Genomic DNA, 17,436 nt, shown 5'->3' with positions numbered 1-17,436 from the left:
ATATTCATTAAAACAATATGAAAGGATGCACAGTAGTTTGAATAAATTTTATGTATTTTCAATAATACCACTAACTATAAACAGGAGCGATTATACTTGAAATGTTGGTTCATACTGAGAAACTGAGAGCGCAGTATATTATAGTCTATATATACTCTACGGTCGGCTACGGCCTACGGATAATAATTGTGAAGCTGTGCTTAAATGGAATCAAGTGAATGATTATGATACTGAGTACTGACAGAGCATGGACAAATTTGTTGTTGATTTTCAAAATCCAAATCCAAGTTCAGCACATACTTAATATGTTTTCAAATTCTTAGATTCTTTAAAAAGATCTCCAAAATCCTATAAAAGCACACTTCCAAAAATGTGTATTATTAAACTTCATATTTGCTTAGATTTTGTTATTAAATTAATGTGTACCTACCTCAATTAACATGTTTTCCTATATGTAGCAAAAAAAAAAAACAACATTAAGCTATATGAACTTACGAGTCTTGCAGTTACAATCGTATTAAATAATACTTACCCACAAGTATGAGAAATATCGTGTTATAGTACAAGGCTTGAATGTTAGATTTTATAGAAGATAAGGGATGGTCTGTGTTTAAACAAATTGGTGACTTCAACGGATGAGAGAATATTATTATTTCATAATGTATAAACCATAATTATTATTATTAAAATAGGAACTACATGCGACATGCGTGTATTATATTAACAGTTACTTTTCAACCAAACAGTACACTACATACACACTCACATTTGTTATTTCCGTAAACTATACAACAATATCGAAACAATGTATATGCTTTTTAGATAATATTATAATACTCTTATAAATATACGTAAATTCATTTTATTTTTTATAGAAAATATTATATCGTTGGACAGTATCAAAATATAATTTATTCCTGCGTAGGAGAATCAATAATTCCCAATTGAAACTAGATCATCTATCACAACATAATATTTGACAAAAAACTAATACTTCGTTAATAAAAGTAAGCAATATTTATGTAGCGCTGTAATTATGGCCGAGTAGACGAAAAAAATATAATAATTAAGTTACCTACATCTGATTGATCGTATTAATGATGATTGATGACGATTATTACTAACGTATGGTATACGTTACATAATTGTGTACACGATGGTGCGGTGCGTCTGTAACCGTTTAGTTATTACAGTAATACAGTATTATTTATTAGTATATTATTATTATACTGCAATAGAAAGCCAAAAAGATACAAATCAACATTTTTTTTGTTCTTACCTTTGTTATTACCAAGGTAGTGAATTAGTATACTCTAGTAGGTACCTATTTTAATTCGCCGCCTTGTTCTACTAAATATTAACCCGACCAAATGTACCATAAAAATGTTTGCCTCAAAAAGATAATAGGTGATAGTGATCCCCAGCTAATGTATGTAGAAAACCAAGGAATATAATGGATTAGGATAGGTGACTCAGCTAAGTAGGTACATTGGTGTTTTTCTAGACGAAACACTTAACTGGAAAATCCATAGCAACAAGAAAATCACGCAAGGCAATATCAGAATGACAAATCTCTACCCATTAGTAAGCAACAAAATCAACACTACCTACAAATAAGATCTCTAAGCTACATATTGTCTATGATTTAACTATTTTAATCCTATCGGAAGACTTCAAAAAGTCGGTCCATAACTCCTTCGATCGACGACTAACAATTACGCAAGATCATTAATTTTAATTATTTTTATATTCATAAACTCTATATTTACTTTCATTATACCCAGTAAAATCAATAATATTTACTAACGTTATTCGTATCATATATACTAAATAGTTGCGATACAGTAAACCATTTATTAAACTTGCAATATCATGTTATATGTTGAAACATTTTAAAACAAAATAGGTATATTATGTATTTTTAAATGTTCTAGCATTTTACTTGGCTTAGAAATGTACCTCTAAATTTAGTGGACAGTCAGAGTTATATCACTACACAAATAGTTCAATATTACTGTCAGTATAGATTTTCCACAAAAATTGACCTTTCCTTTTACCACCAGTATAGTAATAGATTACTCTACGATACACATTTGAATTTCCCGGCACAACAAATTTCATTTTTAGATTTTGGTAACCCCTTATCGTAAGAACTGCTTCATTCTATAACATTTAATATAATAATATTTTCACAATCTGTGTTTTTTTCCTCATTAATACAGGAAAGATAGGAAGATGACGTAATACGTTAGCAATAGTGAAATACATCTGAGTATATTATGATAATTAAGACAAAGTGTTATTTTGATTTTATTTATATTATAATTTATTGCACCTATTTTATTATTTTATCAAATTTCCACTTATAACTTAAAAACGTTTTCTAAGTAATTAAAATTAAAATTAATTATTTATTTAATACATTTTGATATCATACACCTAATCTTTTGTATTAACTAATAATATTATAAGATACTCTTTATTTAATACATTTTTTTATAGCAATAGAGGTTACCAAAATTTTAAAACTATTTGTTGTGGCTGAAAATGGATATATTTATTATTAGACCGGTGGTAAACGGACTTTGTGGAAAATGGAAAGGTGGGTTCTAGTGGATAAATGGAGCACCCCTGTCAGAGTGTCAGCATAACTATAACGATCCGTCGGCAGCACCTCGCTGATATTTCCATTTTTGCCACCATACGTATATAATATAAATATTTAGTTATGAATGTTATGATATAAAATGATATTATTACATGTGAAAACATATGTAACTGTATACGATTCAACGAAAACGTTTGGACTCATAAATTGAATTAATTAACATGTGGTCTGTGATTTAATGAGGCCAATCATTGAACGAGTGAAACAGGTTTGGATTTTTCATACCTAATACAACTATAACCAAACTAGAATTTTAAGTACAACTAGTACAAGTAAAATCGATCTAGTTACTTTGAGTTTTTTACTAAACTATTATAAAAATAAAAGTATTCCACATAGGTGGATGTACCTCAACTTTATTCATTAATCACATTGTTTTTCGTAGTGAATAAATATTTCACTAGAAATTAGACTGTAAAATATGTATTCAAGATCTAACCTATAATATTATTGTAATTATTATTCTAGTTATATCTTGTGTTGTGCTAGAAGAAGATTTCTAAAAAATTTATGTTTGTATATCATTTCAAGTGTTTTCAGTTACCGGAATTAAACCAGTCAGAAATCTGAATTCCTGGTTCCCTCTTATTACGTATATAAAAGTATGGTTTAACCATCACATATTTCATGTTTAGAAAGTCGAAGCATCAAGTGATTAAATAGAGATAAAATACTAAAAAAATAAAAAAAATAAATTAGTGAGTCATTCAGACGTTTTTTGTCAACAACAATAATAAGAACAATTCGAGCAACGACGTCACGAGTCATGACGATAAAACATATTGTGAATGTGGGAACCTGCAGAGCTTATTTATATGCAACTATTTATACAGAACTGTGCGTAAAATAATAAAATATTTAAGGTATTTGTGGCAACAAAAACATTTTTTTAAATTGGTTTGTTTTAATTTTATCTTTTCTTATTATTAATGTTTAGTTTTTCGATTTATAATTAAATCAAAATTTAACACACCCATTATAAATTTGAAAGATTTACTGTAGACCGACTCAATGGTGAGTTCTTTGGTTTTTTGATTTTGAGTTCACTAAATTAATAAATACTAAAATATGAATGTTCATTGTTATAAACTTATAAAGTTATACTTAATAATTTCAATATAATAAAATGTACATAATGTATTATTCTTGATTATTTTTTTTATAAATTAATATATAACAACGATATTCTCAAAATAATGCTCAAATACAGTTATGAATATTTTTTTAATACTTAATAAATAGACAAATAAAAATAACAAGTAATATAAAAATAAAAATATAAAAGTATACTTAGAAATAATCCTTCAAAATTTAAATAATGAAATTATTCCTTACCTTTTTTTATGAAGGACAGCATCATAGGTTTTAAAGAGGAGAACGGACCATCCCCTTAAAAGTTAAATTTGTTCATCGTTCGTTTTTAATATTGACTGTTGATGTTATTTCATATTATAAATGAAAATATAGAAAAGAAAACATTTTATTTATTTAAATTATATTGATTTTTGAATACGAGTGAACAAACAAAGCAAAAAAAAAAAACCATACAATAAAAGGTACATTATAAATTTATAAATATCTTAGTATATTTTTAGGAATCATTCCCTGTATTTGACAACGAGTTCTTCCATTTTTGCAATATATTTTTCTTGGCAGTCTTCTTTGGAAGTGCCTTTTAAATTGGTCCAAAACTCCCACTTTTTTTTGCCTTTCAAATCAAACATGCCGGGTTTGCCTATAATATTAATACAAATATATTAATATTATACACTGTAATACCAGGGTAAGTAAATTCTTATAAATAGGAATAGGTAGGTCGTAGGTATGATGTATACTTAAATACATAAACTATAGTTCACTATAGTGAATCACATAATTTGTTAAAGGATGATACATTTGGTTTATTTTACATTAGTTAAGATTTTAACTGTCAAATGTCAATAAAAATAAAAATTATATTATAGAGTTACAATTATTAAGCATTAACAGACACACCTGATTTTCTATTGAGTTTATTATTTTTAAGTTTGAAAACTTGTTGGAACATGAATAGCTATAGAATATTTTAATCTCAATATTTTGCCAATCGTGCGAAAATATTATGTACCCTTATTATACTCGAGCAATTTTTAATTTGTACGACTGTACGAGTTTCGTGAAGTGTCAAAAGTCGCACAAAACGTTAACAAGTGCATACTAATAAGTAATAAATAACGTTGTTCGTCAGTAGCGGTCACCATAGATTTAATTTTAAATTTAGCGTTTTGCTGTATAAGGACAATAAGTGTTATATAATAGAGAAAAAATAACAGAGTTAATGTATGTAACGACAAGTATACATGTTCACTTGTTGATATACACGAGAGTTACTGGTGTATTTGTGTAACATTAATAGTATAATATATTGCAATAAAATGTTGTATTAACTTGGTTGAAATATTGTGTAAGCCTGTTTTTTTGTGCCGAAAATCATTTAAATTTTAAAGTATTGTTTTTGTATCTCATTTCACATTTTTTGATTTATAAAAAAATCCCTGTTCCCTATTACGGTACTTAATATTTTGCCCACACATTTCTGATCACCCACTGCTCAGTTTATCAGCTTCCCGGATTACTAACAATTTTTTTAATCACCTTTAAAATTGTTTTTAATATTAATGAGTTGAATACAACTATAACATGAAATGCATATCGACCTAAAGTTGCTAAGTGCTTAACTGAATCACAATAATTGAGCATAATTAAAAATGTATGATTGTGAGCGTCTTAAAAATATATTGAATATTTATAAGCCGAGTACTAGGCAGGTCGTGGTGACCTTTATTTTCAAACTTCTTGACGGCCTCAATCGATAATAATTTCACTTTACATAGTCTATATTTCTATAACGACAGTACTATTTCGACCATAGACACATTATACAAACATTTAAATTTTCTACACAAGCATCATAACTCACACAACACAGATTTATTAATATTTATTTTTTTTGTTTCTCATATTATACTGGAGTATACGCAATAATCCATATCGTACGGTGCGATACCAATAATTGTCATGCATTTAAAATTAAAAAATTTATGTTTTATTAACTATGCATTGCGCATTATAGGTACTTTATTGTAATACTATAAAATATGTTCTACTCTACTTCACCGTAATTTATTTTTCACGTCTGGGCGTGTCTATACAATAAAAAAATTAAATAATACACAAACACAACGTCACATCGAACACATATAATATAATAATAATAATAATAATAATAATAATAATAATATATATGGCATATTATACTAACTGGTGTCGTTGTCTCCGACCGTGGCTTGCTTGAAGAGGGCGTACAGTTCCAATAGTTCGACGTCGGTCGGTCTTTTCGTGAGAGTTTTCACTTCTTCGGCGGCCGCTTCGAAACGCTGTAAAAAAAAAAACAACAACAACAATCAAAACTAGATGCCGAAATACACACGCACACTTAACACCAAAATAATATACCGGATTGATAATAACAACAATAATATCATACGCCTATACATATATATTTAGGTATACATACCGTCCAGCTAACGATAATAATATTATTATTGGGGCCGAACGAGTTTTTTTCTTACCTCGAACGCACGAACACATAATAATATTATTATTGTTATTGAACGTGAACGTACGAGCATTATTTTACGTGATGATCAATAGCATAATATACATCATGTATGTTTTGTATATATATAAGTGTGCACACGGAAGAGGAAGAAATCTCTCGCTTAAAGGCTGTACATGCGTATAGCAGGTATATATACACTGTATACGATATGACATCGTATTATATATATATATATAATATATATAGGTACACCGCAGAAGTGCTGCTTTTTCGTTATATATTTATTATACAGTTTATACACACGCCTGATAGGTACAACGAAAATAATTGTTTTTATTTCTCAGAGTTGTTGACCTCTGGGGGCTCCATAATACAGGACGTAATGCACTTGGAGGTATACGAGTTCACGAAGCTATCGTACACGACTGTTGTAGTTGTTGTGTGTTATTATTATATATACATACACCAATTTACTGTCTAGTGTCTGTATGTATACGTTATAGGCACACGGACGTTAGAAAATAAAGATATTAATAGAAATAGATAGGCTTTTGACTTTAGTGACATTATCCCTGACGAAATTTGAAGTAATATTATGATGTGCACCTGCTTACAATAATATATACAGCGCAGGCAGCGGTAATAAGGTCGTAAACCTACAAAACATTACATAATATATGCCTACTTCACGTCCGCGAACACTGTCTTTGATCGTTTTGAAATCATTGTGATTGTGATACGTTTTGCACGTCGATTCGCATATTATAGCATTTAAATTATTTTATATAACGTTCCGCCCGGTATTATTCCACAAATAAATTATGACGTATTAGTACATTTAGGTACATGCGTAATGCGTACACGTCAACGGTCTGTTGGATTTTGAAAACGTACCTACGGTGATTTTCTGGCTTTCGACAGTTATTATTGCACTTATTATTTATTATTATATTTTGTAACTCTGTGGTCTGCAGTTCGTAACTACATTTAAGCGCGTGTTTCCACGATTCTCGCAAAGAGAAAATAATAATAATGGTGATAAAACTTAGTAATGCATAAGGTAGGTGAAACGTATCTAATACCTAAATGGCTAAATACCTATGTAAAAAAAATATGTTATTATAATAAAATATGACTGCAACGTTCTAAGCTTTCACGAAACGAGTTATTAAAGATTAAAATTAAATCGGTAACTCTTTACACTACCCACACGGCCACACACTCGTGTTAGCTTTTATCCATTATAAACTTACGATAATCAATATTGTATTATATATTATTATGCATTATTCGGTCAGGACGTCAGGTAAAACTGTAACTGACATTGATCGGAGCAAAAAAAAAAAATAATGTTTCATGCAAGACATATAATTGAAATTCATTATGTATAATATAACGCGTAGGTTTTAGACCTTTGTTTTAATTTAAAAGTTTCAGTGGTTACTAAATGTTGAAAACGGTTTGTTCCAAAAATAAAATACGACGCATAATATTACAGTCTCATTTGATTAAAATAGCATATGTTAAGCTATAGAGATAGTCACGGATCGTAAAATAAAATGTTATCTCATAGGAATTGATTAGCTTACACCCCACGGAGTGCTATACGTTTATACACAATTTAACATTGAGATCTTCTGACGATTGTAATCACTGCAATGTGAGTAGAAAAAATATGTTACGTTATTATACCACGCATTTAAATGCATTTAAACTACGTAAAACTAATTAATAAGAAATGCATACGTTAATACGCTACATTAAAAATTATTGACGACACGACGTATTGTTTAAACGTATTTTATAATTATTATAATTCGAAATCGCAATTATAGTTATTAAAAGTCATTAAAATAAAGAGAAACGCATTTTTTTAATTACAAATTTGAAAACTGAGGATGAACAAGCAATTTTATTTTTGTCTAATCACTGAAGAGAAGAATTATGAATTTTAATAATAATAACGTGCCTAATGCCTATACGTTATAATGGTAATACTAATAACTACAGCAGTTGCAGTATACTCAAACAAAAACTTAAGACAATAATACTTTAAGGACTTTTATCACCGTGGCATAGTGATCAAGTTACTTAAAACTTTACGAAAGAGTTCCTTTAATTAATGAAAAATTGCTTGAACTCGCTACAATAAAATCAAAAATATTCTAATGAAAGTTGAGCTGTTTCTCGTTCGTATAAAAATCATTAATAATTTAATCGTGAACACGAATATACGATAAGAAAACGGTTATACATATGTGTAATAAATTTTCTTTTATAACCTATTATAAACTATTGACTCATTGTTTTAAAATTAAATTGTAGATATCAAAATTGATAAAATGTTTATTATTTTTAAACGCACCCAGCGCTGTTTTATTATTTATCGTTACAATTATTTACCTCTTGTAATGTAGCCATGATAATGCGGTAGTGGTGAATGGTTGTAGAGATATTCTGTATTTGCACGGATGTACGGACGAAAATGCACTGCGCCAAGCTTCTAAAATCTGCCGGTCGGTCGATCGTTGCAGAGTGAAATGAAAACGGGTTTAGAAATTGTTTTTACCCTTACCACTAGTTTACTGTTGTCTACAGTGTACATGGTACGTACAAATATACGCATTCACCTGTAGCCGTGGGTAGCGTTTGAGTAAGTATGGCATGGTGTGACTTGAGCATTACGTTGAAATAACAACAAAATATTAAATGCAAACAATAAAAACTGCACACAGACTCATTTATACGTATTATACACTGTTTTTTCTCATAAAAGTTAAAATATACAATATGTATAATTGTTATTAGTTTTAATAGCGGATAATTAAAAATATTTTATTTCGAATCGCACTTGAGCTTTAAAAACATATTTTTTTAACTGCAGACACGACAATTATTGTACTTACGTAAATTATTACTATTGTGTATTATTATGCTATACCTGCGGTAACTGGAAATGAAAAGAATTTTCAATCTAAATGATCCAAGTCAATTTTGAAAATTGATTAATCAATCCAACTATTTCAAGTTATATTACGTTAAAAAAAAACCAGTACAAATTGTCAATTACAGTAACTTGACGAATAAAATTGTAAAATTGATATCTAAATCATTAGTAGAACTATAATTTAGGATAAAAAGTATGTGAATGCAAGAGCCCAGAACCTTACAAATGCGACATATTAAAAATAATTATAACATCCCATAACGTATAATTTTATATAGTAAACTAGCAATTAAAAAATTATAATTATATTTTATATGTTTACTTATTATGTACCCCCATTAGTATGTACCTAGAAAATCTCAGGCCGCAGTTTAGAACAAATGTCTACCACTAGACGCAACAATAGAAGCCACCCGATAACAAGTAGCCTTGATCACTCATAAAGCCCTCTACCTGCCTTAGAAAATCCCATAGAAAATCAGATCAACAGTTTAGAAGATTAACTTGGACGGAGATAGACATTTGAATATTATATAGGTATTGTATTAAATCTAGCTTTATATTTAAATGTATCAAAAATGAAAAAGATTTGTACGACACTGGTTATACTGTGTGGCAATGTATGAAAGACGCTCATGGCAGTCAACTAACAACTTGTTAAAGGCCATTTTAAACTGCCAGCATATTATTCATACAGTGATTCGAGGCTGACGAGCATTGTATAATAAAAATAAATATTATAGCCAATTTTCTGTACTAGGCACGCACAGTGATTTTGGAAGATAATATATGACATATTAAATTTATCTCATTTCCATGTAAAATAAACAAATCATCTCCAGTCACTACAGCTATATAATATATAATTGCATTTTTAAAAATAATTTTTTATGAATTAACATTTATATTTTGTACGTACCTCAATGTCTGTACTGCATTGGTTTAAATATGCCTTATTACGTCTTATAAAAAATAGTTTAATGTCTTTAGAGTATAATATAAACCTATATTGCAATAAAAAATCAATGGTGTATGGTAAAGCAGGTTCTGAATTGAACAGATTCATTCGAAATATTAATTTAAAAAAAAATAAGAATCTGAAATTATGAAAAACAGTAGTAATTGCTTTTTTTATAATATATAATTGTACTCAGTTTCCAAATCAGGAAATAACAACATGTAATGATTATAATAAATCTTACATTAGAAGAATTTAAAATTATTAGAGTAACCAAAAGTTAGATGTTTTTGTTTAATGTTGGACTGTTATATTGTAATATGAGATGGAATTGCCATGTATCAAATATGAATTTGCGCCTACAAACTATTATTTATTTAAACATAGTTTGAACAATATTCTTTCTTCAGATATTATATAACAATTGTGTATATATCACTCTATCAGTCTATTCTAGAATGTGGTGAAATTATATGGAGATATTATACGAAGCACCTTAGTCGTGTCCCGTAAAAAAAGTTTGCATGAATTGCGTCCAACTGTATTGGTTAGGTAGTGGAATTTTTATTTCCAGGGGTTATTATATACCTCAAAATATACCTCAAATGCTGTCTTAATAAGACACATCTGATCGGATATACTAAAGATAATATTATAAAGAGCTGGGTATATTTCATCGGTCCTCTTAATTTGCTGTGTAAAAAATATTCTCTATTTTTTATATTAAAAAATCACACTCAATTAGATCCATATTTAAAGTAAACGTGAAACATTAAAATATGTTTTAAATATTGGACAGACATTTGTTGACTATTTGAGACCTTCGTACCTATTTCAATTGTATAAATAATAATTTTAATTACAACAGTATTTATTTTAATTTAACAACATTTTCATTTTTAGAAAAAGTTTTACCTATGTATATTTTAAAAATGTGAGGCTGGAGAAATATATGTAATTTTGAAAACCCCAATTTTTTCAACTCGATTATTCGTAGTTTGTTTGGTGTTTTTAAAAATCTTTACAACCACTTGTAAGCCACATTTGGGTTGACCAAATTCCAGCACCTATTCTCCAGTCAGAATTTTGAAATGTCGAAAAAAACTTTTTTTAGTTTTCTTTACAAATGAAAATGTTGGTTTAAAAATCTTTAAAAATGACTTTCTACGGAGCTGGGGAAATTTTTGAAATTTTGATAACCCACAACTTTTCATGTGTAAATCTGTAGAGTTTTTAAAATATTAGGACTTCTTTATTTTTTGGGGTCGTGAAAAAATTACACTTTGATAAACACATTAATTTGACACAATACGTTACGTTTGTACACAGATTATCATTAGTTTTATACATTTTTTTAATATCCAAAATATCAATCTGTTACCAAAATGTAAATACAATACTACATAATATACATGTACACTGCAGTCTGTAATATCTAGACAATATTAAACCAATAACAATGTAAAAAAGTGAAAATAGTTATGAAAATGAACGTCCATATTTCTCGTAATCCAGTCTAACAAATGCATCACCGAACTCCTTTCGTTCTTTGATCAGTACGCTGGGCAAATATTTTCCACCGTAAATTATTTTTGCGATGGCATGCACTAAATTGTTTTGTTCTTCTGTTTCACCGTGTGGCAAAATGTTCGACAAAACGTACATCATGACTTTCCCTCTATCATCGGACACGCACAAGTGCTTACCATCCGCTGTAAATTCTAATCCGGTACACTTTTGTTTAGGGTTCGGCATTTTTTGTACAAATATCGGATCATATTTCGTCACACTTAAGTCCCAGACGACTATGCAGTTGTCTGAAAAACCCAACACATTGCTAAATAATTATTACACAAATACTATAATATGTTAACCACTAAAAGTGTACGAGAATGAGATAATATGTTTCATAAATTTAATTTACTAAAGAAGAACCGGACTGAATTAAAATTAACCACCGAGAAAAAAGGTGTCAAATAATAATTCTTTTGTCTCTGTCCTGGATCATAAAAGCGGTTAATTTAAATTCGGTTTATAGTCACATATAGATTGATATAGTTAACAATTTATTTTAACTGATATATCAAACCGCAGGATAAATGTATTCGAAACCAAGGTAGATATAATATTTAATAATAAAATAATAATCTATTCAAATGAATAAAACAGGTTGAGGTAAAGCACAATAGTAAACAGTAGTTTAATCTTGGAAATTAGAATAATATTTAGAAATACATAAACATTAGGTACAATAAATGTATTATACATAAAGTTATATTTTATACGATTGATTAATATTTCCACTAAAGATGAGAAGAAAAAATCTTCCAACTATTTAGTTGAGAGTTTAAACCTTGTTAACCTTGTTTGAAACCTAATCGAGGCTTCGAATATTTTTTTTATGTTTATTATCAGTATAATATTTCTTTCATCAAGATGGTTAACTTAATTGCTGCAGTGGACGTTGAAGTATTGTTGTTCATTATACAAAATAACGTATAGTCACGTTTGGACAGGTTTGTCAAAAAAATTATCATTACTAGAATAATAACTACTTTTACTTACACATGAAATATATTTAAAATAAATAAACAAAGGTAAATTTATAATTTCAAATTTAAATTTTCTATAAAATAAGATTTTTGAGATTTTAGCTATTAAATATTTTAAATAGGTATAATAATTGCTTTAAAAATATATTTCTATTCTAACGACTATAATTTGTAAGAGCTTATAAGTTTTTACTTATTAGTTATTAGTTTATTACCCATGTATATACCAGGTGATTCTTTTATAATTAAACACACATTTTTTTGAAAAGTATTCACGTTTTTGAAAATATTTTTTTCCTTATTCGAAGATAATATTACAAAACAATATTTAAAAAAAATGTATCTTTGCTATTTTAATTGTGAGTAATTTATTAAATTTGTCATTAGTATTTTAAGATTCCGCTTATTTAGCTTGAAAGTAATCCAATTTAAATGGTAATTACTTGTTTTTACAGTCCATATCTTAACTTCTTTATTATATTAAAATATAATATAATTTTTTGTACTATACTTCATACATATTTGGGTAGTCTTTAGTGCATTTAAATTTGGGATGTACTTATATTTAACTAATTTTTATACATTTAAACCCAAAAAATTAATCTGCTTCAGAATTATTGCAATTAAAAATATATGCTGTCATTCAAAAAAGTAAAACACATCAAACTTATAACGATAAAAATAGAAAAAGTTGCCTTATAATTACTATGAACTATTAAAAAAAAATATATTTCCAAAAACATTAATACTTAATGATAAAATGAGTATTTATCTTTAAAGGGATGAATTACCTCGTAAATATATACTATAATATATTCAAAATTATTTCAAGCATGTTCAACCCCTTATTCTTTTTCAATAATACAGTTATTCAAAATTAGATTTTTAGAATTTTTTTATATTCTTGAAGACCATATATTTTCAAATTGTTGAGATTTTTATGCTGTTCAAGCCTTATGGAGTGGCCTGTGGAAACACAAATTGCTGTTTTTCAAGTAATCACTCTTTTCTACTGTAAATTATTTAGTCCACTATTTTCCTTAGTATAAACATTTAAATTTTCTGAAAAACTACTCATTTGAATTAAGTATTCTAACATTTAAAAAAAAATTATACACTTAATAATTTACAGTAAAAAGTATAGGTTCTTATTTAATTATAAAAGTTTGTATTGGCACAGATCACTCTTTAATAACAAAAAATCACAAGAAATTGAAATATGGGCCTTTTGTATATTTAAAAAATCCAAAAATCCAAAGTATCCAAACAAAATTGAATGAACTCATTATTATAGGGTAAGCATACTTAGTGAAACACCCAGTATATTATATCATATTTTTTAATACATAACTATTATCCTATGTATTTGGCTAATAATATGGTATATTACCAATAAGAGATGCTATAATTGTCGAACATGACCGGCTCCAAATAGCTTTTTCGATTTGTTTGCCAACACTCAAAGTTATTACTGGTTCAAGAAAAATATCTCCGATCCAAATGTTTATGTTGCAGTCACAACCAGTTGTTAAATATACATCCTGAGAGAAGGGAGATTTTTCCAACGATTTGATAACTCCGAAGTGAGAAACAATTTTTTTTGGACGAGTCATCAAATCGTCATATAAAAATGAGTAGACAATACCGTCCGCAGTGCCCACCAAATCCGAATTTTCGTTAAGTTCGATAAATTTAGTTACGCGATAAACCGATTTATATGTGTTACTTTCGTCTTCTTGTATCAAACTATTAGATAGTTTCATGACTAATTTTTCTTGAAACTTCCCGTGCGTAAGACAATAACTTGAAATACCACCATTTGTATTGCACGCCATCTATATGTAAGCCAAGAATACATTGATTTAAACCTTGTGGTGCACACAGCTAATTATTATTATTTATTATACTAACTAGACATTCTAATTTGATTTCATGTGGTATTTTGTTTTCGATGTTGGTGGTCCAAAAAAGATCCGAAATGCTGATAGTTTCCAACATAAGCTTCGTGGACGTTTCAAACTCAATTTTGAGGTATTTTGTAGAGATATCGATTATTAATATCTTCCCGCAGTCAAATCCAATGGCAAGATTATTTGGTGTTTTGACGGAGAACTTTAAGCACGTAATAGCTGATGTGTTGAACTCGTAGAATCTAAAATTGATTAAATTATATTCACTAATCAAAGACGAAAGTCCCGAACTGCCCAGTAGTAGCCCAGATGCACTGTAGTATGGAACTAAGTACCTACATCAACTAATTTTTCTGACATTTTAGCGTACCCGTTTATAAGTGGAACGTATTATATACCTATATTAATAATAAGTACGTATATGACATGACAATTTATTAAATTTAGAAATAATAAATTAATAGAGTAAGTAGTGCGATAAAAAGTTGAAAAAGTCGAAATAATAAATTGTAATACTCATCACTCATCACACTTCATCGCCTACCTTTTCCCAACACGCAACATATTTCTTACCTTTCTGGGGTATGTTGATTTTTCGTACTCCACACGGCTACGGCTGCGTATTGCTTGTCTGTATAATCGGTGTACACAAGACTGCTGTAGACGACGGCCAACAAGTGTTTTTCGGTCTCGTTCCAGTGCATACATCTGACAGCTTTGCCCTTGTCCGCGTCGCCAAGCAACGTCAGTGTAAAACAGTACTTAAGACCAAAAACTTTTTGGTTCAAGAGTGAATCGTTTTCGATGGGATTCATCTTCTCGATTTCGTTCGACCAAAATAGTTTGACGTCTAACGAGTTTTGGGCCAATATCCTTTCCAAAAACATTGTCGTATCAGGATGGTTGTCCTTCTCGCTCGGCTCGGCCTGATATTTGTCCACAAGTATGTCATGCTGAATGTTCACATCACTTGACCCTTCATCAATGGTCGATGACGGGATTTGGTTTCCTTTCATGTTAATCTTGTTAAAAGTGTCTATTATGTTGAAATTGTGGACCTGAGTACCAGCTGTACACGTGGTGACAATCGAAGTTTGACATTCCACGTCTTCGAGGTCCGCGAGAGAATTGACGGTTTGCGAGATATTGTCGATCTTGATGCGTGGCTTTGCTAGATTATTTAGATAAACTTTTTTCGATTTCTGTAATTTTTCATAATCTCCGTCTCTGAAATAACGAAACTGAATCATAAAATAGTTGGTAAATGGCATTCTACGTTTTCGGGAATTTTTTTTTTTTGTAACAAATAAGATTACATTGATAAGTTAAGAAACAATTTAATTAACTCTCATAAACTATATCGCCATTTAGGTACCTAGAATAAATTACCTTAATTAAATGGCTACTATAATATCTAATAATTGGCATGAGTTGCAATTATGCATAATATTATGATATAAGTTCTTGGTTAGTCCTCAATAATTGGCTACAAACGATAGATGATTCATAATTATATTTATAATTTCACTTAATTCAATCAGATAATTATGGTAACTAAGATTAATAATTGATACATTTTCTATATTTTCAATTAAAACATTATAATAGGGAAAGTAGGTCTTATACCCTTGTGAAATAGTAAAGACTTTCTAGATAATTTATGGTTCAGTGAAATTTTCTGAAAACTTCGTAAAATAGTTGAGCAAAATGTCCAGAGGAAAATCTAAACAACAGCCAATACATTTTTTATCTCTACAGCCTTACCCTTTTACGGTAACACTGCTCGGTACGTTTAAAATGTTAAACGTTGGACTCTCAGTAAGTTCAATTTCATAATTTTCGTCACTAATATTATTTTTGGACAAGAGAATATTTGGACCAACGTCGTATTTGTTTTCATTCAGACCTTTTCCATCGCGATACTTGTGTTTGGTAAATATGTTGTCAAGTAAATTGTCAAGTGATTTAATATTGAGGTGACGAAAAGTATTGAGGTGATTTTCTTGTTCTTGTTCCATATGAGTAGTAGTCCACGTGTTTGATAAAATTCGTTGATCCAACGAGTTTTCATTAGAACTTATAAATTCATACTTAATATTAGTTGGTTTCTGAGGTGTAACATTAGTGTCTCCAAGATAAAATTCGTACAGATTAAGCTGTTGATTTTCGATAAAATTACTTTTATTTGAATCACGTAGGTTGACTTTAATTGGTGTAACCACTAATTTTAGGGACATTTCATCGCTGGGTTTGTTTTGTCTTGATTCGTTCATATCCATATTCTATCAGTAATACAATTTAATAGGGTTAATTATCAATGATAAAAGTAAACAAATAAAATATTCACGTTATTAACCGGTTCTATTATAATTAGTTTTATTTTGTACTATTTAATTATTATTTAGTTCATTGATTTTATATTTGAAATTGTCATAATAAACAATAAACATTATTTTTATTTAATGATATTAAACACGCTTGGTTTTTATAAATTACATAGATACTCATACACTTTAAGTATCGTGGCAATTAATTCAATACAAAATACATAAATATTAAAGGTAGTCTGTAAATAATTATAGCATGAACTCAATTCTACAAACGATGAATAAAATTGCATAAGGTAAGTATAATATTATTCATAATATTATCACTAGGGCCCGGATTTATATGCAAATGCTTATTCTTCTAAAATTCACCTAGAATAATAATTTTGATCATAAATGACGACGTTTCGTATGTGTAGATTCTATGATTAATTTTTTTTTTGCATATTTTTGCATATTTGAAAGCAAATGCA

General features: G+C 28.7%; 2 protein-coding genes and 1 pseudogene across 2 annotated transcripts; all 3 read right to left on the bottom strand.

Moving 5' to 3' along the window:
- Positions 1 to 4,136: 4,136 nt before the first annotated feature.
- On the bottom strand, positions 4,137 to 8,883 carry LOC111029903 (acyl-CoA-binding protein homolog). Its single transcript, XM_022309150.1, has 3 exons — positions 8,673 to 8,883; positions 5,970 to 6,084; positions 4,137 to 4,403 (listed from the first exon to the last, which is right to left on the bottom strand). The coding sequence occupies exons 1-3, from the start codon at positions 8,688 to 8,690 to the stop codon at positions 4,267 to 4,269; spliced, it is 270 nt and encodes an 89-aa protein (XP_022164842.1). The 5' UTR covers positions 8,691 to 8,883; the 3' UTR covers positions 4,137 to 4,266.
- Positions 8,884 to 11,653: 2,770 nt separating this feature from the next.
- On the bottom strand, positions 11,654 to 14,489 carry LOC111029898. Its single transcript, XM_022309139.1, has 2 exons — positions 14,117 to 14,489; positions 11,654 to 11,991 (listed from the first exon to the last, which is right to left on the bottom strand). Exons 1-2 carry the CDS (start codon positions 14,487 to 14,489, stop codon positions 11,654 to 11,656), a joined length of 711 nt encoding a protein of 236 aa, XP_022164831.1.
- Positions 14,123 to 16,654, bottom strand: LOC111029906 (annotated as a pseudogene).
- Positions 16,655 to 17,436: the final 782 nt, after the last annotated feature.

The sequence above is a fragment of the Myzus persicae genome, unplaced genomic scaffold (genome assembly GCF_001856785.1).
Source record: "Myzus persicae strain clone G006 unplaced genomic scaffold, MPER_G0061.0, whole genome shotgun sequence".
NCBI lineage: Eukaryota > Metazoa > Arthropoda > Insecta > Hemiptera > Aphididae > Myzus > Myzus persicae.
This window is presented reverse-complemented; position numbering and strand designations above follow the sequence as displayed.

What these genes read in the sequence shown, in the direction of transcription:
- LOC111029903 (XM_022309150.1), bottom strand. An exon ending in GGTCGGAGACAACGACACCA is followed by an intron (nt 4,404 to 5,969) that starts GTTAGTATAATA and finishes TTAATATTATAG; the next exon opens with GCAAACCCGGCATGTTTGAT.
- LOC111029898 (XM_022309139.1), bottom strand. Translation starts at nt 14,489, where the DNA reads ATGAAACTATCTAATAGTTTGATACAAGAAGACGAAAGTAACACATAT. An exon ending in AATTATAGCATCTCTTATTG is followed by an intron (nt 11,992 to 14,116) that starts GTAATATACCAT and finishes TGGGTTTTTCAG; the next exon opens with ACAACTGCATAGTCGTCTGG.